Source organism: Dermatophagoides farinae, chromosome 1, assembly GCF_024713945.1.
Source record: "Dermatophagoides farinae isolate YC_2012a chromosome 1, ASM2471394v1, whole genome shotgun sequence".
Classification (NCBI taxonomy): Eukaryota; Metazoa; Arthropoda; class Arachnida; order Sarcoptiformes; family Pyroglyphidae; genus Dermatophagoides; species Dermatophagoides farinae.
Genome location: NC_134677.1, coordinates 8,190,169 through 8,216,510, shown reverse-complemented (window position 1 = coordinate 8,216,510; position 26,342 = coordinate 8,190,169). Strand labels below are relative to the sequence as shown.

The window sequence follows — 26,342 nt, the reverse complement described above, 5'->3', positions numbered from 1 at the left end:
TTTTCTTACGGTAATAGTGATATCCATTTAATTTTGTCTGTAAAAAAAAAACATCGTTGGATCGACATGCATTGCAACATACATTTAGAATAAATAAAGTGTACATACACACACACACACAGAGAGAGAGAGAGAGAGAGAGACAGACACACGCAAATCTATGATCATCCATAGTTGAAAATAGTATAAATAGGCATGCTGAATATAACAGAATCAGACGATGACGATGAAAAGGCATGCCCAAGCATCTTCAATGCTATTTGGTGGCCAGTCAATGTAGTTCGGTCAATCAGAATTGATCTTCATTCAGTAATGTTTCATATGCATCAAAGTGTGTTGGTGTGTGTGTGTCTGTGTGCAGCAATCAATACTACGTGCTATTTCATCATATTTATTGTACGTTGTGTTGAATTTTTCATGATTCTTGATGTTTATAAAAAATAAATACTAATCGATCAAATTTATAGTTTTGTTTCATGATAGAAAATTGATTTTTTTCTATAGAAAAAAAAATCATTTTTTTCGTAATTCAAATTCTTTAAAATTCATACATCTTACACAAGAGGGAGCCACATTATGGACTTTTATGACCACTTTAGTGCCATCTATTGTAGAAGAGAAATAAACTAAAAAAATTCGAATTTTTGTTTTTCGACAGAAAAATCGAAAAAATTCTCCCAAATTCATTATGTTGTTTATTTCGACAATCTCCGTTTGGTTATTGGCCACTTTAATATCAATCGAATGCAGTAAGTTTGTTTTTTATATCTCTTCATTATCAATTACTGAATAATGAAATTTTTCTGGCTTCTTTCAAAGATAAAAGACCAAAACTTGTCGATCTACCGATTGAAAGTCAATCAATGTTAAACATATCTCATGTGATATTGTGTAATTTATTACAAGGAACACAACCAGTTCATTTTGAATGGACCAAAAATGGCCAAATAATCGATCCCGATCATACTAAAGCAACGAATTGGAAAATAGATTCGACGGATAATTTTTCTATGCTCACCATACCACGTTTGGATCAATATGATTCAGCTATTTATAAATGTATTGCGCGTAATGCATATGGATATGATTCAACCACAACTAAGCTACGTGTTCAAGGTAAATAATTCATAATGATGATGATAGTGGTGGTGTCAGGATACGCCAGGTGGCGTTCAAAATCTCAACATTGATTTTAGCAATTTTTAATTTATCCAAAACGATCGTTATTCGATCATTCTTTTTCCATCAAGTTTGTGTTGTTTTGTTCACACTGTTTCAATCAATCCCATTCGATATGTTGATTTTACTGAAAATTTTTTTCGGAATTTGTTTGTTTTTCTGGCCATTGAATCAGGCCAATTCAGCTGATGCAGGTATATTGATATTATCTGTTACATTGATTGCTAATGGAATCCATTTCAGAGAAACCTATTCTGCAGAAACTTGCTGAATCAGTTGTGCTAGTTGCTAATCGAACACATGTGATTTTTTGCACAATGATTAGCGGTAGTCAACCTGTGTTTTTTGAATGGACAAAAAATGGCGAAAAAATATCCAAATCTGATCAATACAAATTAGTGATCGAAGAAAGTTTCTCGGCACTTACACTGAAAAGATTAAATGCCGATGATTCCGCTACTTATACATGTTTGGTTAAAAATGCATTCGGCCAGGATCAAACATCGACTAGACTTCTGATCAAAGGTATCTGTATTTTTGGCCAAAATATGGCGCTCCAATCTTGATTTGATTTGAATTCCAATTTCTTTCTCGTGTGGCCATGGATTCTGAATTTATTTATCCATCGGTCTATTTCATTCCTGAGCGGTGAGAATGTTGTTTTTTTATGTTTGAAAAATGATTATCCAGTCAATTTGTTTGTTAATTTTAACAAAATCTGTTCATTCTGGTGGTATGTTGGTTTTTTCATTGAATCAGATTGATTATTGTTGATGGATTGATGTATCTGAATTTTCCAATTTCAGTGGCTCCCAAAGTGACAAGATTTCATAATGAAATTATTCAACCAAAAGATTCATCTTTTGTTCTGAATTGTGCTGCATATATTGGATCTCACCCGTTACGATTTCGATGGATGAAGAATGGTTTAACCATTGATAAACAATCGATGCACTTAGATCGAATTCAAATTGAAACAAAACATAGTTATTCTATTCTCACGATTTCTGATATTGAATTGAATGATTCGGGCAATTATTCTTGCACAGTTATCAATGATGATGGATTCGATGCTCAATGGTCATTACTTCAAGTTCAAGGTTTGAAATTAAATAAAAAAAAATTTTCTGTTCTTAATTTCCACCAAAACGTGGCGCTAATTTTGTTTCAAAATCTTGGTTTTGAACTTTGCCTTTTGATTTGCTGCTGCTAATCTGAATGCTGGCTTAAGACTTTACATTTTTTATGATCACACGAAATTCATTCAGAATGTTGAATTCGGTTTTCAAATTTTTTGTTTTGTTTATCTGGATTTTATTGCAGATTTCATCTGTTCACAGTGATGGTAAGTCTATTTGTCAATCATTTTCAGCTTGAATTAATTTATTTTTTTTAATTCTAGAATCTCCAGTTCTTGCTAAACTTTATTCGAAAAATGAACAAACCAAAGGTTCAGATATTGTGTTGACTTGCAATGTTGCCAAAGGCAGTAAACCATTTCGGTTCCAATGGTTTAAAAATGGTGTTGAATTATCCAATACTGGACAATCGACAATCGAAACTAAAGACATTTTTTCCCTCTACACATTAAGAAATATTGATTCAAATGATCGTGGAAATTATTCCTGTGTTGTCACCAATAAATTCGGATTCGATAAACTTTGGATTCAACTAACCGTCACAGGTTTGAATAATTTTTTTTCAATGTTTTTTGTGGGCCAAAAGGTAGCGCTAATATTGCCATAATCCACTGGCGATTTTCAAAATTTTTTCGATTGAAATGGTTTGATTAAACGATTGTTTTTCTTGTTGTTGAACATGAGTTGTTGTTGTTGAACGTCATGGCTATGATGATTTTATTATTGGTGATTTTTTCAATTTTCCATTTTCATTCAGTCGATGCTGGTAATTTAGTGAGACTTGTCTGGAATTGTTTTTCTTTAATAACTATTTTTGATTTTAGCAAAGCCCAATTTGAATAAATTTCCTACATCCGAAGTCAAACTTTGGGTCGATGCATCGTACATATTACCGTGTTCCATTTTATCTGGATCAAAACCAATATTCTTCGAATGGTACAAAGATGATCATAAGAAACTATCGTCGACCGAGTACAAAATCGATAATCATGATACAATGTCATCACTTGCATTCAAAAGTTTGAATCCAAACGATACAGGCAGCTATACCTGTAATGCCAGAAATGTTCATGGATCCGACTCGATTACAACAAAACTTGTCATACAAGGTTTGCTTTTAATTTAATCATCATGGTGTGCAATTAGGGTCAAGATTTGAAACTAATAATTTCCACCAAAACGTGGCGCTAAATATTGAAATTTTGATTTTGATTTTCCCGTCGAAAATGTTTTTTTTCGATTGTTTTATTCACATTCAATGTTTTATCACACGAAATTTGCTAGTGAAAATGTTGAATTTGATTTTCAAGTTTTTCGCCTTGATCATTTTGATTTCATCCGCTAACAGTGATGGTAAGTCTATTTGTTCATGTTTTTTAAGCTTGAATTAATTCATTTTTTTCAATTCTAGAATCTCCGATTCTCGTTAAAGTTTATTCACAAAATCAACATGAACAAACCAAAGGTTCAGACCTTGTGTTGACTTGTAATGTTGCCAAAGGCAGTAAACCATTACGGTTCCAATGGTTCAAGAATGGTGTTGAAGTATTCAATACTGGACGATCGACAATTGAAAACAAAGATATTTTCTCTTTTTTTACATTGAGAAATATCGATTCCAATGATGTGGGAAATTATTCTTGTGTTGTTACGAATAAATTCGGATTCGACAAACTGTGGATTCAACTAACCGTCACAGGTTTGAACAATTTATTCAATGTTTTTTATCTGCCAATATATGGCGCTAATTCTTTCATTTTGAGTGTCATAAATTTTTTTTTGCATAAAACAATTCAAAAAAAATCAATGGCAATTCTTTTGCAATTTCACATCCATCGGTTTATTTGTCTCTTCTGTTGATTTTCGTGTTTGTGTTTTAAAAATGTTTTGGCCATTCATTTTGGTTGTTTTTGATTTGTTGTTAGCGAATCAAAACTTTGTAATCGCTAATGGTAAGCTTTTCAGTTATTTTAAATTGATTTTGTGTGACTTTTCCAACTTTTCCCCGTAAAAAATAGATGCTCCTCGTTTGGTTGAATTTAAAAATTTATACTCACAACCCATGAATTCTCGATTCGTTGTGAATTGTAACTCTTTCAGTGGAGTAGTGCCATTGAAATTTTTTTGGACGAAAAATGGCCACTCCATTCCCCAATCGTCGGATTCACGAATCAAAATTGATGTTGATGATGATTTTTCAACGATCACCATCAAAAATATTAAAATTGATGATGCAGGAAATTACTCCTGTACGGTACAAAATCGTTTCGGTATCGATTCACAATGGTCGATGCTTCAAGTTAAAGGTGACTACTACAAGAAATAGTCATAAATTTGAACAAAACGTGTCGCTAGATTTGTTGTTGAAAAGAAATACTGTTTTACTGTGTTTCATTCGTTATTTCATTGCAAAAAAAATCTATTGTGAATCATCGGAGGTGTTTTTTACCAATTTTTCGATAATGTTTCGAATATTTATTTTGTTCAGCTTTTTCATCTCGCGTGGACTTGCTCAAGGTAATGTTCATTTTCGATTAATGAATTTGCGAAACTTGAAATTAATTTTTTTACATTTTTAAAATTTTGTAGATCCACCTAAAATCAATAAAAATGTCCTCGTTGATGTTGAACCGATTGCAAATACGTTTCAACTGTTGAGCTGTAGTATTATTTCTGGTTCTGAACCCGTATTTTTCACCTGGCTTAAAGATGAACAACCACTTCGTGAAACCAGCAATTTGAAAATTGAAATTAATCAACAATTTTCGTTTTTAAAAATTCAAACAACCAACAGAAATGATTCTGGCCGTTATGCATGCCAAGTCCGTAATGCTTACGGAACTGATAGCATGATTTTTCGACTGAATGTAAAAGGTTCTTTTTTTCTGTTTCATTGAGTTTTTATTCGTGGTTAAAAGTTGGCGCTATCTGCTTGAATTTGTCGATTTTTTCACACTAATTTTTCTCGTGTTTGTCCTCATTGTGTTTCATTCGTTTGAATCCATTTGAGTAGTGTTGTTCAAAATGTTGTTTTCAACTATTTTCTTGTGTTTTACCTTAAATTTCGTCATCGCAGGTTTGTTGACATTTATTTTTTCATTAAAAAAAATTCTAAACTCTTTTTCTCTCTCATTAGATGAACCTAAATTGGTTCCACTACAAAAACGTTTTGAACTTGTGGATAAATCTACTTTTAGTGCACTCTGCAGTTTAGCATCTGGTTCTTCTGTGTTTTTTGAATGGATGAAAGATGGACATAAATTATCGACAAATACGAATATTCGTATCGAAAATACTGATGATTATTCATTACTATCGATTAAAAATTTAGCCATCACTGATTCGGGGATTTATGAATGTATCGCAAAAAATCCTCATGGAAGTACATCGACATCCACACAACTTGTAATCAAAGGTTGAAGAATGTTTTCGATCATTTTGAAATATTTACGTTTTTGGTTAAAAGTTGGCGCTAGATTTGTTGGTCATTGTGGATAAATTTTTTTTTGTTGTTTTTATTGTTGTAGCTTAAATTCCAAATTCATTTAGTTCAGTCAGGTTGTTGTTCAAGTTTTGTTCACAAATTATCCAATGATAAAATGCATCTTTTCAATCTTTTTGTGCAAATTCTTTCCGTTAATCACGCTTTATCGATTGTCTTTGCAGGTATTTTCGAATGGTGAACATTTCAATTTTCCATTTTAAATTTTTTTTTATTTCAGACGAACCGAAATTAGTACCACTTCAAAAAATTGTTGAACTTTTGGAAAATTCAACATACTTATTGACTTGTAATCTATTTTCCGGTGCTAAACCAATTTTTTTTGAATGGAATAAAAATGGTCAAAAATTTTCCGGGACAACAAATGTTCGTATGGAAAATACAAATCATTATTCATTACTAACGATGACCAGTCTGACTGCCGCTGATTCGGCCACATATGAATGTATTGCTAAAAACGCATATGGAACTGCATCGACATCCACACAATTTGTTATAAAAGGTTTGACGGAGAAAAAAATCATATCGATGAAACTATGTTGAATTCATGGTTAAAAGTCGGCGCTAATGTTGCTTATTTTGAATTTTTCTGGCTTTTCCAATTTCTACATTTTCGGTAGTAAATTTTCAGTCTTTGAAATCTTTCAATCATAACACATGTTTATCGTTGAATGACGAAAATGTTTTTCTTGAAATTTTTCACATTTTTCTCCATAATTTCAATCGCCATTTCTGGTCCACCGAAATTGATGCCATTTAATGGTGATCTACATGAATTGATTGAAAATATGACCTATCCATTAACGTGTGTGTTGATAAGTGGTTCGAAACCAATTTTTTTCGATTGGTATCGAAATGGCGAAAAAGTTATGGAACGATTAAATCTAAAAATTGATAATCAAGATCGAATCTCGTTGCTTTCTCTATCAAATGTTCAAACAAGTGATAGTGGGAAATATGAATGTCATGCGAAAAATCAATATGGTCAAGATTCGATTGCCACCAATATTTTGGTTAAAGGTTTGGTTTGATTTGATCATTTGTTCCTCACTCAAATCGTGGCGCTATTTGTTGGGAAAATTTTTTTATGGATTTTTCATCTTTTATAACCTAACAATGATGACAAATACATTCTTGACCATTGAAATATTTCACTGTTGACAAACATGTTTTCATTGCGAAACATTTGGGTTTTTTTACTAATTTCAATTTCTCACCAGAATCCTGTTGTATTGAATACATGGAGTTCTTTTCAAACACAAGTACAAGGCTTTCGTTTATTTTTGAATTGTCTGCCTATTCTTGGTGATTCACCGTTTTCATTTAATTGGATGAAAAATGGCCGTGAAATCCACGAAAACGACCATGTGCAGATCCGAAAAGATAATCTCATGTCTACTTTATTGATTGAAAATCTAACATCTGATGATTCGGGAAATTATACTTGTTCAGTCCATAATCAAGGCGGTTTTGACAGCCAAAGTTCATATCTGAGTGTTCAAGGTGTCTAATGATCAAGAACAGTGCCACAATTGTTTTTCGAATGTTTTGTTGTCGAGATAAACTAACATTTTTCAAATTATCAATTTGAATTTATTTTTTTCCAGTTCCACCTAGCTGGATCAAAGAGCCGAAAGACGTGAATCTACGTATGGGTGAAGAATATTCCGTGGAATGTTTGGCCGATGGTCTACCGAAACCGAAAATCAAATGGATTACACCGTCAGGTAAAACGATCGAAAATGAAATTCTGGATCTGAGTAAATTGATCAAAAATGAAAAAAATGGTCGACAAACATTGACTTTCGAATGTGTGGCTGATAATGGCATCGGTGAGGCATTACGGAAAAGTATCACCATCTCTTATAATGGTAAGCGAATTCGTCCAAAGATTTTCAGTGATTTTAATTGATGATTTGAAGTACCGGCGAGATTTGATGAAAAATACAGTTCATTACAAGTGAAAAAAGGCGATATAATTGTCATGAAATGTAATGCTACCGGTGATCGACCAATCACAATAAGTTGGACAAAAGATGGAATTAAATTGGACCGATTGAGTCATCATTATGAAATGACGCATTTCTCCACCAGTCAAGGGGTCATTTCTGAACTATCTATTCGACCGGTGCAGAAAAGTGATGGCGCAATATATAAATGTGACGCTGAAAATGAACATGGTCGTGATGATCGAACCATAAAATTATCAGTGGTAGAAGAACCAAGTTCACCGGTTAACGTTAAAATCAATGAAGTATGGTCACGTTCAGCTAGTGTTTCATGGCGTCATCCTCAGAACGGCAATTCACCTGTCACCCGATATCTGATACATTATTGGCGTCGACAAAGTGCTCCACATCGATTGCATGAAGTAAATGTTAGCAGTTCGCAGACATCGTATTTGATCAAAAATCTCAATCCTGGATTGTCCTATGAGTTGTCCGTTATTGCCGAAAACGAGGTTGGACGCAGTCAACCATCGGAAACGGTGCCATTTTTCACTGGTGAAGAGGAACCAAGTGCACCACCGAATGACATAAATGTCGAACCAAAAGGGCCAACTACGATTCGGATTACATGGCGTGCACCACCAAAAGAATTCTGGAATGGCCTGATCAAAGGTTATTATGTTGGTTTTCGAAAAGCCGACGATACAAATACAGCTTATACATTGAAATCCATTGATTCCAAATACACGGAAGCCAATCAAATCGAAAGTGAAGTTTATGAATATTTTCTACGCGACCTATCGCGTGGTACGGAGTATGAAATCGTTATCAAAGCCTATAATATGGCCGGTAGTGGACCGCAATCTCATGTATTGCTGGCACGTACACTTGATGGTGATCTACCACCTGCACAACACCTAATTGCAACGGAAACCACGACAAATTCAATTTCATTACGATGGCATCAACGAGATAATCGGGACTCGATCAGCTCAATCATTAGCTATACGTTACAATATCAAAAAGAAGGTGAACCAAGATGGCATGAAATACCATTTAGTTCGTTGGCAACATCAGCTCCATCGATTGAACAATCATCGATGCCAATCTATACGCATACATTGGTCAATCTGGAAAGTGGCACTAATTATCGAATATTTGTGACGGCTGTTAATCGTTTCGGTTTCTCTGATCCAAGTAATATTGTCAACACTAAAACCATTGGAGGTTTGTTTCGTTTTTTTTCTGTTATTCAAATTTCACCCAAATTCTGATTTTTTGATTTCAACAGAACGATTGAATTTCCAAGGAAAATTGATGAACCACTACTATGAAAGTCCATATTATATGCAACCAGAATTCACTATTCCAATACTGACTGCATTCGTAATCGTAGTCATCATTATGGTCATTGCATATGTCTGTGTCCGTCGTGCGAAACATCGAGCAGCTGCCAGTAGTCGTAAGTTATTGTTCATCGGTTATTTCAATCAACAGATTGACATTTTTAATCTTTTATCCTCAATTTCACTAGTTATCCTAGAGAGTGCAAGCAAACAATTTACCGGATATAATACGGCGCCAAGATATGCTGATTTTGATAAAGTCAGTGGCAAACCACTAATAATGACCGAACAAGGCAATATATTTCCGACTGCATATGCTACAATGCCACTGGATGAAAATATGCAGGTTTGTCTCAAATTTCGATTTAAAGATTTTTCACTGAGAAAAATAATGTCGATCTATTTCTAATTAAAATTAGCCATGGACAGGAGAAATGAAAAAAGATTCGCATATTTATGATCATCCGCAATAACCAATGGCTGTCAAACAAATTCCACTTTTTTCTGTTTATTATGTCTCAAAATAGTTGCCGATTCAATTGGATTTCATCTTGTGCCACGACGAAAGACACACAAACACACATCGAATACTCAAACTTTCTCAAATAGAACAAATACTCAAATCCACACCCAAAAAACAAAATATTCTTGAACTATATACAATATTTTCTTTGGTCTAACTCTATCTTCTGTCTGTAATTCTGGATTCTCTTTCTTATTGACTGATTCCCTAATCTAGTTTTTTTTTGGTTTCTGTTTCAAATAGTCAATACAATTGATCTCATTCGAATGCATAACACACATCTTGGCCTAATTCCATATTTCAAACATACAATTCAATCAGATAGTCGTGATTTTTTTTGTTTTAATTATAAAATGAAATTTAATTAAAATGATAATTTTCAATGTTTTCCTAATTTTTAGTTTTAATTTTCCAATTGAATCATTATGATCCAGTGGTAGACATAAATTCGATTCGAACGACAAAACAATGAACCTGAAAAGCCAGAGAAACCAGACAATGAACCCCAAAAATACATGCACAATGTCCTTGTTTTCAGATAGATTTTCTGCTTTATTTAGTGCGCGTACCTATCCTGTTGTTTGGATGAATTTCGTTCAAGTTCGTGACCGACCAACAACAACACATGGTGTGTGTGTGGGTATATAGCTTTGGGCTGAATACTTATTTCCATTCTGGTTACAGACAACCCAATGAAAAAAATCACTGAATGACAAACACACACACGGGACAACTTTCCAATGTCGCAAGTGATTTAACGACCAATACCATCAATACGCAGGAACAAAAATAGTTTATACGATGAAATTGCAAAAATTAATCGATTTAGATTGAATTTCGATGATAATCGTTAGCCATTTGAAATGGACAATAATATTGCAATTTTTTGTGTTAAAAAAAATCCATACGAATTATTCCCTTCTGATAATACTTGGCTTTTAAAAGTTTTGCCTTTTAAATTTTGTGTAAATCAACTAGCATCGTACAAATTGGTCAAATTAAAAATGGGTTGGTCCGAAATGTTATAAACAAAAACGTTCGACATGCGTATCATTGATGAGCATGACTCTCAAATTCATTACTAGAGGACGCTATCGTACGGACTGTGTGTAAAAAAAAAATTTCAAAAAAATCTGCAATCATAAACTTGTTCGAATTAAAAAAAATTAACCAAAATTTTTGATCAGGAATAAGAAATTTTTTTTATTTATGAAATGAAACAAAATGACATGAAAAAAATAAATCAATTTAAACAGTTTCATACATATCATCATCATAACTAACAATCGTTCTTTCCTTTGGATTATCAACACTATCGGAAAAATTTGAAGCAATCGCTGACCAAGCTTCAGGTGCTGAAAGTGTTTCATTCAGATCAGTATTGGATTTTGATTTTTCCGGATTATAAACTGGTTGACGACGCGCTAGGCTAACTTTTAAATGAATTCCATTTATTGTTTTACCATTCATTTCGGTGATGGCCATATTTGCTATATCGATTGAATCATATGTAACAAATCCACAACTAAATAAAAAAAAATACAATGTTAAAACACGAAAATGTTTTGAAAATTCAATTCACATACTTTTTATTCGGTTCGGCTGTAATGTTTAACACTGGACCAAAAGTAGAAAATGCTAGTCGAAGAATATCTTCACTAATGTTTTCACCATGAACATAAATTGTATTGCCCTGTTGTGGATTATCTCGATTCACATAATTTACTTTTCCATCTCTTTTCTTCTCTCTGAAAGCTTCTTCACGTGCTACCGAATGTGGATCTCTTGACATGACAAAACTTTCATAAAGTGGTTTCAAACGTTTACTTTCTGGTTCATCTTTTGGTCCTGAAATAATAAAAGAATTTAGAAAAAATTGTCCAAAATGAATTCTTCACAAACCATTTGGATCATCATCTGAATGATGATTATGGAATGGTAAATATCCACCAGGTTTATCTGTTCCTGTACAACGTTTTCGTTCATGAGCTTTTGATCGTTTGAATCCCGAATCTTGTCGATCTTTATTATCAGGTGCTTTGATTGCCTGAATTTTACCCGATTTCAATAGTTTTTTGGCAACTTCTTTGGCATCTGTTCCACTGTCAGGTGTTCGTTTTACTGGCTGTATTGCAGGCTGTTCTTGTTTTGGTGTTTTTAATTGTTGCAACAGTTTTTTCTGAAAGCGAAATCATTTTAAATGAATTTTAGCTTTTTATAGTAAACAAAAAAAAACATTACCTTTCGTTTAAGTTTTTGATATTTCCTTTGTAAAGCCTGTTCTTCTTCGGTTAATTTCGACGGGAGTTGAACTAAAGTCATTTCTATCTGTTTATAATATGGATTCAAAATATAGATTGGCAATAAATTCGAAATTGATCAAATTCTGGCATATACCAAAACAATCAATGAGTTTTCGGGAAAGTTTTTTTAAAAAAATTTCGAAAAAATTTCTTGATCATTTATTCGATGATCATTATTCGACGAGTATAAACTTTGAGTCAATTTTTGTGAATTTTTTAAATTGTCTCATGCCTTTTTGAAACTTTTTTCTAGGTGATAATTTGATTTATTTTTTGTTTTTTTTTTCTTGAAAAAGGTTTGTTGATTCTCTTATTGGATAATGCGTGTTGATTTTCATTCTTTTGTTATTCTTGTTATTGTTCTATTGCAGAATTTGCTATTTTCAATTTGAAAATTATGACCGATTATTGGCAATATGATTTTCCACCATTCTTCACTATTCAACCGAATGATGAAACTAGACGTTTACAAATGGATATTTGGTGTGCAATCATTATGGATTATTGTCGTCGGAATAAAATGTTTGAATTAAATATTAGCGAATCATTGGGTCAGCCTCCATTTCGAAATGATAAAATTGGTAGAAATTTAACTGAAGAAAGTCTTCGAATAATTCTGGATGAAATGGTTAAACGTGGCCGTGCCGAATGGATTAATGTTGATGGAACAAAACAATGTTTAATCTATTGGCTACGAATCGATGAATGGGCCGATATTATTAAACAATGGGTGGAAGAAAAAGCTCTGAATGGAACAATGTGTACATTATATGAGATAACACAGGATGAAGATCGTTCCAATGAACAATTATTAGGACTTGATGAACGTATTTTAATGAAATCATTACGTTATATGGAAAAAGATGGTAAAGCTGTAATCGTACAGATTGATGATTCTTATGGTGTTAAATTTTTATAATAAATTATTTTCTATATTATAAATCTATTAAATTATTTAAAAATTAAATATTACACGTTAAATTGAAAATTTTTTTTTTTGCACAGAGAGAAAAAATGAAAACTTTTTGAAAATTCGAACAATTCTGAATTTTCTCACATTCATAAATGATATAACGGATGGATATACATCTGTATTACAGACAAGATGATGATGATGATGATGATGATGATAGCCGACCTGTGAGAATTTGTTGTTTTTTTTCTCTTTAAATAATAGATAAATAAATGAATGAGAACGAAAAAAAGCCCACGCAAGGTGTTAAATGTAATTATTATCGCTTGTTATTACTATGTTTATTGATTTTGTATGTGTGATACATAGTCTTCTGCTCAAATCATAAACAAATAAATAAGAATCGTTAATTTGAAAAATTTTCTAAATGAAACCATCATGAAAATCATCTATGTCAATCAATGTTTTTTCACATATTTTTTAATCATTTTTCATGCTACTAAAGCATCCACTCATTGGATTGTCACCGAAGATGGCAAAATACATACTCAAGTTTGTATAGATATTGTTTATAGAATTCAATCAATTTTTATTTCTCATCTTGAACATATTGTAGGATGATTCAATTTTTCAGATGCGTCGACCATATGATCTAATGTCATTGTTGCAGCAGGAAAAACGAGCCAAAGTTTTTGCCAAAATTAAAGCCCAATTAATGGCACAAAAAGAAGAGATTGAATCGGAAAACTGTCAGTATTGAATTGAATCTTTTGTTTATGTTTATTTTTTTTTCATATATTTTTCTATTGGCAATCAACAACAGTTGATAATCAAGAAGATGTTGAACAAATGGTATATCTCACTAGTCCAGATTGTTTGAAGGCAAAAAAACCATTAGTACAATTTGATCTTTATGTTGGCACAATGGTTTTTTCCTTATCCACGTAATGATCGTCGTTCATTACCAACACAATTTCCAATCAAAATGTTTCATAATCAACAGGATCGAATATCATCACCAATGCAGCAAAATTATCTTTATTTTGATCCAATAAATAAAAATTGCAACACATTTACTAGTTCGAATACTAGCTCGAAAATTGGTTTAAATAACAATGAAAACGATGATGAATTAATCAGCTTTGATATTGAAAATGAATCACAGCCAAACAGATTTAAAAATGCGCCAAATTGTAGTGAATATCCTTTAAATGATTTTTCAATGACTTCTTTCGAACATTTACCGGTAAGTTTGTTTTTAAAAAAGGAAAAAAAACGGTTTAAATTTTGTTTTTTTTTTCATTGTAGTCGGTACGATCACGTAAAAATCTAAAAATGGATGCTGAATCTGAAATTTTACGTTATATTGGAAAATGGAAATCATATCAAACATTTGGTAAAGATATTTCGGATGGATTAAAACAGGTTTTGTTGTTGAATTCATTTATGGACACTAAATGTCATGTTTTTTTTCCTTTGAAAATTATAGAATTCAAGTTCATGGATATTATATACACTGGCTTCATTTTATTGGCGTGGAATGGGTCAAGCCGAACAGGCCATCGAATGTATTCGTCGTGCACTTCATTCTAGTCCGAATGAATATCGATCAATACCATTATTGTCATTGGCAACGATTCTTCATCGTTCTCGTAGCTATGATGATGCTGTTATTGTATTACATGGCATTATCGATATGGCACCAGAAATACCACATTCACATTATATACTTGCTAATATCTATACAGTTATGACCGATTATAATAAATCGGTCATTTGTTTGGACAATGTTTTGAAACTTTGTCCAAATTTTCTTGAAGCTAAATTACGTAAACATGCTGTATTATGTCATATAGGCATTGAAAATGCACTGAAAACTCAACACGAGTATGTTTTATTCACATTCATAATTTGATAAAGACAATCTCTGACATTTGTTTTTTTTTTCGATTAGAAATTTACAAAAAACTTTGGATGAATTAAAAGATTATCAACGACAACAAGAATTATGGATAAATTATCATCAAAAATTGCGATCCGAACAAGCCCCACCAAACGTACAATTAGAACAACGACTTCATTATCGTGAATTTAAAATTCGACAAAAATTGGAAGATGAAAATTTTTTCAAACAAGATGATAATCAACAACAGCAACATACAAATCATGATGATCATCCATTGACAATGGCAGCATTGAATCATATACAAATGAAATTAGAATCTGGTAAAAAATTATTCGATCTTCATTTCGAAATACCGGAACAGATCGATGAAACAGAACAGCTAGATAAAATGAAATCCAAAGAAAATGATGAAGAAAGATCAAATAGAATTAAAAAATTATTAGCATCAACAGCAACAAATGGAAACAGTATCGAATTAGATATTGATCAACAAGAAAATGATGGTGAAAATGACCATGATGAAGAAATTAATACGAGCAAAGAATGTTCAACATCATCATCAACAACTGATTCACGGCCAATTCTATTGCCTGTAACATTTGTATTGCCACCATCTGATTAAAAGAAAAAAAGATTTGATTTACTACTTATGAATTCTTTGGAATGATTTGAAAAGATTAAATATTAATTTATTTTAGATTTTAGTTTTTATCATAATTAAGTTTTTCAAAAAGTTCAATCATTGACAGAATTTTCTCAAGTTTCATTTGATGTTCAGTTGATTGTTTTTCAAGGATAACTTGTCCTTGTTGAGAAATTTTTTCAATTTGATTTTCAATTTGTTTAAGACGATCAGTTTTTTCCATTACAGATTCTTTCATTTTTGATATTTTTTCTTCATTTTTTTTGCATTGAATGCGCAAGCCATCCACTAATTCCATGTGAATAGTCTTTTTACGATTAAATTCAATATTGTCTTTATTAATTTTCGTTTTCAATGAACGAATACTTTCTTCAATATTTTTCTTTTTTATTTCAATTTGTGCCATTTCTTTATCTAAATCTGATGTATTTTTTTTTATTTCCTTCAATTCTTCACATTGTACATCATTTTGTGTCTGTAGTTTAATCACTTCTTTTAGCTCGCAGAAATTATCCAAAAATGTTTCTGATATTGAACAGGATTTCAATTTAGCCACTGATTCATTATATTGTAATTTTTTTAGCTCCAATTCTTCTTTCAATGTTTTCAATTTATTTTCCGAATCATTCGCTGCCGATATTAAACGGTTTGGTGATTGAACAATTATTTTGGACAATTTCTTATTCGATTCAATAATCAGACCAGATTCCAATTTAATATCACATAATTTTTCTTTCAATGTACCAATTTCATCTTTTATTTCAGCAGTAATATTCGATTCTTTTTCTGCTTCACGTTTTTTGACCGCCAATGTTTCTTCCAATGATTTTAGTTCTTGTTCCATACCAATTGATTTATTTTTCAATGATGATATTAACATTGATTTCTCTTCAATCGATTGTTTAAGATTTGCATTACGTTTTTCCAATTCTTTGCGTTCACGATAAATATTGGAATATTTTTCTTTATATTTAAACCAAGAGTCCTAGAACCAATAATAATTAAACAAAATAGAAATTAAAAAATAAAAAAAAATAATAAATCAAAACTATAATTACTTTCAAAGTATTATATCGAACATAAAAAGTAGCCAATGAATGAAGAATACGAATCGTTCGATCACATTTCGGTTCTAAAATGTCAATCATTTTCATATCATTCATGCCAACTTTTGAAACAAAATAATTGATGCAGTGAAAGACATTAATCGCCAAATATGTTTGTTCCATATGTTCATTCAGACCGTTGATACAAGCCAAAATATCTGGTTGATAAATATTAGTAGACATGTCCAATTTTTCTAAAATTAGCATGTAAAGTTGAATAACAAATTCTTTGCTTGGTCGTTGTAGATCTTCTTTTCGTATGGAAATAATTTTGGTTTGATTTGTAAAAATCAATAATATCATCTTCAGTAATTTTTTGATTTTGAGCCATATTTAAAAAATCGTTTTTAAAGAAACTGTTCAACAGACGGAATGAATAATAAATTGGTCCAAACAAAATTCACTTTTATTAGTCGTGTGTGAGAGTGAATGTTTGACGGTTGAAAAACGTGCTCATACTATGCGCAGCCAGTTGATTTGTTACAAATCGAATATTTTTTTTGGCCAAAAAAGTTGTTACAGTAATACCCCGCTTAACGCGGGGGTTACGTTACAAAAATTCTGAGCGTTAAGCGAAACAGCGCTAAGCGGGTCTATTTTTACATAATGCATTTTTACCCTTCATATACAATGTAACAATGTAATGTAATGTAGGGTAATTGTACAGCGTTATATCGAATCAGCGCTAAACGGGGCAGCGTTAAGCGGGGTATTACTGTATTGACAAAACAAAAAATTTTGAAAACGGTCAATCTGTGAACATGTGGGAGGAGCATGAAAAAAAAACGCGCGCGCTCATAAACCACGTTCTCACGTTCATAAATGACGAATTTGATTTGATTTTTTTTTTTTTTAATTTCGAAAGCGGGAAAATTTAATTTATTTTTTTTTTTAATTCACAATCACCGGAAAAAATAATAATCATCCAAAAAAAAAAAAACAAAATCAATTAATATCGATTTGTTCAATATCAGATAGATGTTTAACATCGACATTATTTTCATATTTTGAATCTTTATCACCATCCTTATTATTATTATTATTATTATCATTAACATCATTATTATTCATAATAATCAACGGTGATGATGATGATCGAATAATAGAATCAACACTATGATCCGTATATGTTGTTACCTGCTGTTGTTGTTGTTGTTGGTGTTGTTGATGATGATACGGATTACGAATATAATGATGATTTGAATGGCCAAAATATTGATATGATGAAGGTATAATTTGATGATGATGTGGATGATTATGTTGTTGTTGTTGTTGTTGATAATGATGATTATGATGGTTATACCAATTAAATGAACCGGATGACGTTGGAACATTCATTGATAATGTATAATTTGGCTGATACGGATTATGATAATGCTGATGATTATTATAATAATTATTATTTGGAATATAATTTAAATAATATTCCTGATGCTGTTGTTTCTGCTGTTGCTCTTGTGATGATGATGATGATAAATTTTCATTTATCATCATTTTTTGTGTTGTTGATAACGATGGATATTCATAAATTGCCATCGTCTGTTGTTGTTGTTGTTCCAAATTTTGTTGTTGATAAACTATTGATTGAATGAAAGCAGAAGAGAAAGAATATGAAGAAGAAATTAAATTTAAAAATAAATGATGATTATCATTTTGAAACAATGTTGATGAATGCTGATTTGTAGAAAAGAAATTTGTTGCTGCTGCTGCTGCTACTGATACTGCTTCTGCTGTTGAATAATAATGTTCAGGCTGTTTTACATAATTCAAATAATTATTTTGCTGATGATATTGTTGAATAAGTTGCTGCTGTACTGAATAAAAACCTATTAGATTAAATTCATTCAAATAATTGCTGAGATTATTAGCTAAATAACCAATTGAAATTATTCGATTCTTCTTCATCATCATCATTAGCTGCATAGATAATTTCTTCTGAATTACCATTAATTTCATCATTGTAACATCCATTCAATGTTGCATCAGTATGTTCGATAGTGTTGTTATTGACGGTGTGAACTTCTTTATCCTGGTCGTCATCATCATTTTCATTTGAATTTTGAATTCGATTCTTCACTTTTTCTTCATTTTCAATTTTGATTATATCATCATCATTATCATTATTCATGGTGGATGTTGAAGAGAATGGACCTTTGTTGTCAATGATTGTCACATCATTGTCATTATTATCACCACTATTAACAACATCGATTTCGCCTATAATTCCAGCACTTTTTAAAATTGATGATAATGAAATATTATTATTAGTGGAAGCTACTGGGTGATGAATATGTTCCATCTGTTGTAACATTGACATTGAATCTTTTGATGACAAATTATCATCATTATTATTATTGATGATCATCTGTGGCATTGAATGACTTTGAAAAAATTGACCATTATTAAATAAATAATCATTATTTTCGTAACGAGATTTCGGTATCGGTTGTGAATGTGGACGTTGTTGTTGTCGTTGTGTTTGTTGACATTCATTTTCATCATTATCATCATCATCATCTTCATCGTCATCATCATCATCTGGTGATTGATATCTTCGTTTTCCTCTACACTTACCACCACCTCTTTTTTGTGGATTTTTATCCTGTATTTTACGCCATTTAGCACGTCGATTTTGAAACCAAACTTGTACACGTGATTCGGTAAGATTCAATTTACTACAGATTTTCGTTCACCAAAAAAAAAAAGAACATTTAATTGTGGATTATAGAAAATCAAATTAATTATTACTTAATGAATTTAAAATTATAAAAAATGAATAAATACCTAGCTAAATCTTCACGCATATTAACATCGGGATAATGTGTTATTTGAAATGCTCCTTCCAAATGAACCAATTGTTCGGCATTATATGTTGTTCGATTACGTCGCTGAAATTTGAAAAAAAAATGATGAAATCAATATTATAAAGTGGTGAAAATTATTACCGATCGATATCGTTGAATACCAAATTGTTGTTCATAAAGCTGTTCTAAATCCAATGTTGTATCGTTGACGATTTGAGAATGTGACGATGGCTGTGAATGATGATTTTGACTATGCGAAAGATGATGTTCATGTTGCTGCTGTTGTTGTTGTTGTTGCCGTACATTCATCGTTTCATTCGATGTGTGTAAATTATTATTTTTCTGTATCATTGCTGGAAGCTGTATTTGTCCATAATGAATAACTGTTGATGGCATTTCATGTCTAAAAAGTGGATGATTATGATATACAGTATTATTATTGTTAGCCATGGTGGTAGTGTTGTTGGTGGTGGTGGTGGTGGTAGCAACATATTCTCCATGTAACATTTTATATTTTTTTTCATCAATCTATAAAAAAAACAATTTATCGATCAATTTGACAATTGGTTAATTAATCAAACCTCTGTATTGGATAATGTTGATGTTGATGCTGATGCTGATGATGATGATGATGATGAAATATTAGTTAATTCATCATCAATCATCAAATTATTATTTATTTGTGATCGTTGCTGTTGTTGAATATTTGAATCATCCATTATCGATGAATAATAATAATTTGTTTAATAATTTAGTTTACGACGTAATGAAATTTCTGTGAATTACAAATTTACAACATTTTGATTTTTAAATCGAAAAATTAAACAATTAAAATCGAATCGAATCGAACTGCTGTTCAAATGATTGGAGAAAATGTGCACTATTTATTTCAGAAATCATTCGTTAGTTTATGTTGGTTTCACCACCATTCATAACGGAAACAAATTTTTTTTTCTGTTTGTTTGAATTGTTGTCGATGTCGATGTTGTTGTTGAATGATCGTTACCAACAATGTACGTAACCTGAGAGATTCGATTCGATAAAAAAAATTTTAATATTTTTTTTTCTTCTGTTCGCAAATCGAACTTACTTGTTGAATATGTTTTTTTTCAGAAAAAAAAATATCGAAAAAAAAAATCTAAAAATGAATTTTTCTCTTTGTTGCGGTGGGGGGGGGAAAAAAGATTTGATTTGAACGACCACAATCAGCTTTCGCCGATGCAACGAAGTAGTAGTGATAAGAACATAAAAGACCACCAACAATGTTGACCGAGGTTAAACTCTTTGATATACCGATGATCATTTCCTAGATTAGAAAAAAAACGCTTGGTTACGTTTCCCGGATTGAGATGGTGGGAAAAAAACCAGAAAATATTTTTTTTTGTTTTGTTTTGTTTTCCGGAATCTTCTGAATATTTTTTTTGGAATCATCTCATAGCATTACGTCGTCAGTGAATGGAATGATACAATGAATGAGTTGAGCATTAAAAATCCAACATCCATGAAATATGAATATGCCCCAAATCACCAGAATCGAATTTTCCCATTGAGAATAACATCATTTAAATGGATGTGTTTGAAAATTCTAAAATTTTATGATTTTTTTTGTTGTTGTTGTTATTCCCAGTTCACCAATCATCATGTGATGATGATATCCAAATGATGTTAGTATATACAATATAAATGATAATGATGATTTGAGAATTTAATTATAATTAAATTTGTCTATTTTTCTAGTAGTTTGATTAAATGGAAATTCTTTCAAAATAATTACCGCGGTCATAATGGCCGGTCATATATTTTATTTAATTTTTTTTTCTTTTTTTTTGAAAAAAAATTGTCGACCATTTCTACCCAATACGATTTCCATATGACATGATAATGGTCGAAATATTGTCTTGTGTTGCATGAAATGATTTGTTTATGGTTTTTTTTTCGATATAATTGATTGATTATCACACTGCAGTGAAACCATTCTATTCATTCAATGATTTTATTTCTGGTGAGGGGAGGCTAAATTAATAGAAAAAAAATTATTGATTACCAAAAAAAAAAAAATTGATAACTTTACGATTGAATGATCCATTTTCTTGAATGGATCCATTTACAATTATTATATTATTTGATGACTACTATGTCGATTGAAACAAATTCTACAACAACTTCAAACATAACATCATTTCAAGAAGAAGTAATAAATGAAGATGAAAATCCAATAGAAACATCTCGATCATCATTGAATCCGATTGATTTATCATCACCAAAACTTTGTCCAGATGATCATGATGATCTGGATCGAAATGAAACTATTTACATAGAATCTGATAAACAGAACATCAACAGCGATAATGATATTGATGATCGGAAAAATAAAGATGAAGAATTGGTTGTTCAATCATTCGAAAGTAAATTATCCATTCAAAGTAATAATGATAACGAGACGACCACCAACATTATTTCATCGAATGATTGGAATTTGAAAACATTTTTAAATGAACATTCTATTCATCATAATGATATCGATGTATTGATTATGAGTGAAGCAGGCAAACCAATCTATTGTTATTCAGGACGAAAAGATGTAACAACATTGATGGGCGTATGTGTAGCATTGATAAATTATGTAATTAAAACACAGAATGATCAACTTAAAACTATTCGAACGAACAATGATTTGAATATAAATTTTGCTATACGATCACCATTGGTTATTGTTGTCGTTTGTCGACAGTTAACATGTTTTGATGAATATACATTGATCAATCAGATTCATGCACAGATTATATCAACAATAACATTGAAAAAATTAAAATCTATCTTTCAACAAGCACCAACTTATGACCTCAAACGAATCATTCATAGTGAGTAGTGGTTGTTATTTGTATTTTGTTTTTTATAAAATAAATTCTTTTTTTTTTTTTTTGGTCATAGAGAATGATTTCAAAACACTTGACATTTTGGTGAAATCCATTACGACACCGATAACGGAATTATTTCCTACATATAAAAATAAACGTTATAAATTAATGGGTGGTAGAATTTTCAATAATGTCATCTCATTTTATACTTCATCATTGAATTCGATTCCTCGTTCTTCTACATCATCATCATCGTCATCGAATTCATTTTTATCATCATCATCATCATCATCATTATTGGGTAGTAATTCCAATCTAAATAATAATAATAATAATACAAATTCTTCATCATCATTAATATTTCTTTATGATCATAAACCAAATGTTTTAAGCCGTGTTTATGTTCCAATAGCAATAATGAATCCAAATATTCGTGAACAGATCAATATGATTATTAATCAATCGGTTGCAACTAATAATGATATTGTATTCACCATATTATTTCATATTGAAGATGATGAACAATTGGATGGTAGTGGTGGTGGTGGCGGTGGTGGTGGTGGTGTTGGTAATGTTCAATGTTTACCGATTGATTTAGATTCTCATATTCAATGGAATCATTTTAATCCAAATATCTCAAGTGATTATGATGATGATGATGATGATGAGGACGAAGATAATGATGATGAAAATGATTCTACAACAAATGATCTTTATGAAAGTTTTGAATCATCAACAAAAGAAAATTATCAAAAATCAGATAATCATTTGGAACAACAACAGCAACAGCAACAACAATCATCATCATCATCATCAATAAATAGAATGACAAAAAATTTGAAATTAATTTCTGTTTGTAATCATACAAACAAATTTCGTATCAATCCATTGGATATCCAGTTATTATATGCATTGATAAAAGCTTCAGATAGTTTACTTAGTTCAACGGAAACACTGTGGATACCATTATGTTTAAGTCGTGTTGATGCTAATCGTTTTCTTCATGCACATGTATCATATCTAAGTAAAAAATATTGTCTTATCATTCTCGATGTTGATCATAATAATTTTGAAAAATGTCGTCAGGTAAATATTGATTGATTCGTGTTTTTTTTTCTGAAAAAAATCTCATTATTATCATTTTCTTTAGGTAAAAGAGACAATCAATTTCAAATTGGATCAAATTCGTCTTACCGAACCAATGATTGGATTAGGATCAAATATAACCGAATTGGGACAACCACATTTACAATATTTATGTCATCAAACACCAAAACATTGTATTGTATGGCAATCAAGTATACAAACAGAATTTTCATCACTAAATTATTATCTAATTGAACGTATGCAACGATCATCATTGAAAACATTATGGTTACGTAGTATGAAAGAACAATGTTCATTATTAGGATGGCAAACAGCAACTTTTCAGCTATATGCACAATTCGATGGATTCGTTACAAAACAATCGGCATTAGAAACTGTTGATACATTTATCAAATGGTTTAAAAAAGAAGAAGATAAATTGATTATTAAAGATTGAATTCTTTATGTAATCTTCTATATTGTTTTTTTTTTCCTTTTTGTTTTGAAATCTGTACAAAAAAAAGTACTAATGTTTGTAATCTGTGAATCTTTTTTATTATTATTATTATTTACAAGCTAGCCTAGATTAGCTAGATTGCTGATTTCAATTTTAATTTTTATAATAAAAATTTTCATCATTTATTTTATTTTTTTTTTTGTGGACAAAAAATTTTCTCTTTTCAATCGTAAAATTATTATATTAAAAATGAAAATAAAAAATCAATTTTCGATTTTTTTTTTATTTGTTTCATCACCATCAACCGATAACTATCGCCATCTATCGGCGAAGATTTTACTTTTTTTTCATTGTTTTTTTTTCACCACTTTTTTTTCCAATCACGAATGAGTTTATTATTTTTCGAATTAGAATTCGATTCATCGGAATCATCATCTGAATCATCGTCATCATCGTCATCGTCATTTTCATCTGTAATTTCGGATCCATCATCATCATCATCATCATTGTCATCATCTCCCTTAAAATTATTATTGGATTTTACTTTATTCTTCTTTTTCATTGTTTTCTCATCTTTCGTTTCCGATTGTGAATGTTGTAATCGATTATTCATTGATCGACCAAATAGATGAATTTTTTTATTATCATTGGTTTTCTTCACATTTGTTTTATTAATTCCAAAATCTTTTTGTTTTATTGTTGTTGATATTTCTGGTGTCGAATTGAAACGTTTTAAAACGGATTTTTTCTTTCCTGATTGTCGTTTTGTCAATTGATTTGCTGTTTGAACCAAACGTTTGTCATCATTGCCATTATCTTCACCATCACCACCACCATCATCATCATCCTCATCATCGCTATGGCTTTTACTTTTATTCTTTAAAGTTTGCTGATTTGTTTGAACAGCAAAATTACCATCAAGATCACCATCGCTTTCATTATTCTGATCATTTCCTAAATCGTCATCATCGTCATCATCATTGTCGTCGTCGTCATAATCATCATCATTATCATCATCATCCTCAGTATTTTCTTCATCCGTATCCATATCATCATGATCTATATTTATATTTGATCTGGTTATTTTTTTACTCATGTTAAAACGAAAAAATTCATTAAAATATTTCAAATCATTCGATGGATTCATTCCATCCAGTATGTGTTTATAAATATAAGTCAAATTATTGAAAGATTTCATCGTGAATCGAAGTTCGGTAAGTAGAAATTTTAGCAATAATTTCTGTGTGTTTGAAAAATTTTAAAAATAAAATTTTTTAGCGAACAAAAAAAAATCGATTTGTAATTATTATTGATCCAATAATCGAATTACCTTGAATATGATATTCTTTTTCATTTCATAATGTTGAATCGATTTTTGTATAAATTTTTCCGTTCTATCAATTGAATGTTTATTGCTATCTAAACGTTCCATACTTTGACTACGACGTTTAGCCAACATTTCTGTTGGCTGATTATTCATTGTGGTAGTGTTTGATGATGATGATGATGATGATAAACGAATCCAATTTAATCGTCGATTTGAATCCAACATTTTATTTGTATTTGATCGAAGATCTTCCTATGGAAAATAAAATTATTTCAATGAACCATTGAATCTACAAAAACAATGATTTACAACTTACACGTTGTTTTTGTAATGTTTCACCATATTCTGAAATGAGTGGTAGTAATTTATCCTCTAAATAAAGAATCTAAACGTTTTCGTTTTTTTTAGTTTGATCGAAAGAATCAGATAAAGAATTAAATAACAACCTCTGAATCACGATGATCCTGTATTAAACGAAATATTTTTGATAATTCAAAAACAGTTCTTTTCAAACTTGGATTCAATATTTCAGCACTGGAAATTGAATTCAATTTTTCTGCCACAATATCACCAGCATCACGTAGTTTAGCATTACGTCTTGCATACAATGATATTGATTGTAATAGATCGGCCGTTTGTTTTTCATAATTTTCACCACGTACCAATAGATAACGTATTTTTGATTTTCTTTGATCATCAATTTTACAATATATAAATTAAAATAATTTTGAATTTGAATATGAAATTTTTTCAATTTTCTCAACTTACTTGCTGATATTCGTTGTTGTTGTTGCTGCTGCTGTTGCTTCTGTTGTTCGGCTACTTTTACCTACAATATTAATCGTTGGTAGCTGCTGTAAATTTTTATTACGATTTTTTCTGACCATTTTTATTTTTTTTTTTTTTTTTTTTGCTAATAAAAACAAAATATTTGATGATCTGTACTTGGTTGAATAATGTGATTGATAATTTTTTTTCTTGTATATTCGTTTGATGAGAATTTCGTCGATCAATTGTATTGTTTTTTGCAAGTATGTGTGTGTGTGCGTGTGTGTTTGTCGATTTTCGTTTTTGTTTTGTGTATGTTTGTGTGTCTGTGTGTGTACTATACACACACGGTTATTTGTTATGATCATGATGATGATGATGGTGATGGCCACCACATCACCATGGTGATCATCATATACACAATTACATTGAACACTATTATTGTTATTACCTTGAAAAATATTTTATTCTTTCAATGTCCCTAGCCTCTATATTTCCATTTCATGATCATCATCATCATCATTGACATTGAC

At 30.8% G+C, this 26,342-nt stretch overlaps 8 protein-coding genes and 1 pseudogene across 17 annotated transcripts; 5 read left to right on the top strand and 4 right to left on the bottom strand.

Annotated features, from left to right (window-relative positions):
* The first annotated feature begins 517 nt into the window (after positions 1-517).
* On the top strand, positions 518-10,029 carry LOC124492057 (cell adhesion molecule Dscam1). 10 transcript variants are annotated; one of them, XM_075730173.1, is made up of 8 exons: positions 4,750-4,835; positions 4,908-5,394; positions 5,455-5,733; positions 7,428-7,691; positions 7,743-8,996; positions 9,061-9,231; positions 9,304-9,461; positions 9,535-10,029. In XM_075730173.1, exons 2-8 carry the CDS (start codon positions 5,343-5,345, stop codon positions 9,586-9,588), a joined length of 2,232 nt encoding a protein of 743 aa, XP_075586288.1. In that variant the 5' UTR covers positions 4,750-4,835; positions 4,908-5,342; the 3' UTR covers positions 9,589-10,029. The 10 variants fall into 10 exon arrangements, with proteins under 10 accessions (XP_046910787.2, XP_046910784.2, XP_046910789.2 ...); XM_047054834.2 differs by lacking the exon at positions 4,750-4,835 and adding an exon at positions 6,041-6,322 and having other exon boundaries at positions 5,327-5,394; positions 5,455-5,984; XM_047054831.2 differs by lacking the exons at positions 4,750-4,835; positions 4,908-5,394; positions 5,455-5,733 and adding exons at positions 518-749; positions 820-1,116.
* LOC142597464 (uncharacterized) lies at positions 4,140-4,839 on the top strand (annotated as a pseudogene).
* A 785-nt stretch (positions 10,030-10,814) lies between the features above and the next one.
* Positions 10,815-12,048, bottom strand: Nelf-E (negative elongation factor E). Its single transcript, XM_047054844.2, has 4 exons — positions 11,880-12,048; positions 11,541-11,817; positions 11,225-11,486; positions 10,815-11,163 (listed from the first exon to the last, which is right to left on the bottom strand). Exons 1-4 carry the CDS (start codon positions 11,958-11,960, stop codon positions 10,887-10,889), a joined length of 897 nt encoding a protein of 298 aa, XP_046910800.1. The 5' UTR covers positions 11,961-12,048; the 3' UTR covers positions 10,815-10,886.
* Positions 12,049-12,338: 290 nt separating this feature from the next.
* Positions 12,339-12,860, top strand: Vps25 (vacuolar protein sorting 25). Its single transcript, XM_047054845.2, has one exon. It carries the CDS (start codon positions 12,339-12,341, stop codon positions 12,858-12,860), a length of 522 nt encoding a protein of 173 aa, XP_046910801.1.
* A 201-nt stretch (positions 12,861-13,061) lies between these two features.
* On the top strand, positions 13,062-15,464 carry LOC124492058 (tetratricopeptide repeat protein 17). The gene is given in 7 exon segments (XM_047054838.2): positions 13,062-13,406; positions 13,471-13,603; positions 13,678-13,790; positions 13,792-14,100; positions 14,163-14,279; positions 14,344-14,741; positions 14,809-15,464. Coding segments are annotated over 7 exon segments (1,758 nt in total). The 5' UTR covers positions 13,062-13,292; the 3' UTR covers positions 15,383-15,464.
* Positions 15,428-16,986, bottom strand: LOC124492061 (uncharacterized). Its single transcript, XM_047054840.2, is given in 3 exon segments — positions 15,428-16,388; positions 16,462-16,782; positions 16,784-16,986. Coding segments are annotated over 3 exon segments (1,305 nt in total). The 5' UTR covers positions 16,841-16,986; the 3' UTR covers positions 15,428-15,461.
* Positions 16,987-17,391: 405 nt separating this feature from the next.
* On the bottom strand, positions 17,392-20,068 carry LOC124491888 (uncharacterized). Its single transcript, XM_047054603.2, has 5 exons — positions 19,895-20,068; positions 19,455-19,841; positions 19,294-19,397; positions 18,454-19,184; positions 17,392-18,086 (listed from the first exon to the last, which is right to left on the bottom strand). Exons 1-5 carry the CDS (start codon positions 20,030-20,032, stop codon positions 17,455-17,457), a joined length of 1,992 nt encoding a protein of 663 aa, XP_046910559.2. The 5' UTR covers positions 20,033-20,068; the 3' UTR covers positions 17,392-17,454.
* Positions 20,069-20,917: 849 nt separating this feature from the next.
* Positions 20,918-23,899, top strand: Mon1 (vacuolar fusion protein MON1 homolog). Its single transcript, XM_075730186.1, has 4 exons — positions 20,918-20,977; positions 21,051-22,174; positions 22,245-23,257; positions 23,322-23,899. The coding sequence occupies exons 2-4, from the start codon at positions 21,391-21,393 to the stop codon at positions 23,712-23,714; spliced, it is 2,190 nt and encodes a 729-aa protein (XP_075586301.1). The 5' UTR covers positions 20,918-20,977; positions 21,051-21,390; the 3' UTR covers positions 23,715-23,899.
* A 122-nt stretch (positions 23,900-24,021) lies between these two features.
* LOC124491887 (uncharacterized) lies at positions 24,022-26,249 on the bottom strand. Its single transcript, XM_075730201.1, has 5 exons — positions 25,810-26,249; positions 25,488-25,728; positions 25,358-25,426; positions 25,045-25,293; positions 24,022-24,954 (listed from the first exon to the last, which is right to left on the bottom strand). The coding sequence occupies exons 1-5, from the start codon at positions 26,175-26,177 to the stop codon at positions 24,076-24,078; spliced, it is 1,806 nt and encodes a 601-aa protein (XP_075586316.1). The 5' UTR covers positions 26,178-26,249; the 3' UTR covers positions 24,022-24,075.
* Between the last annotated feature and the right edge of the window lie 93 nt (positions 26,250-26,342).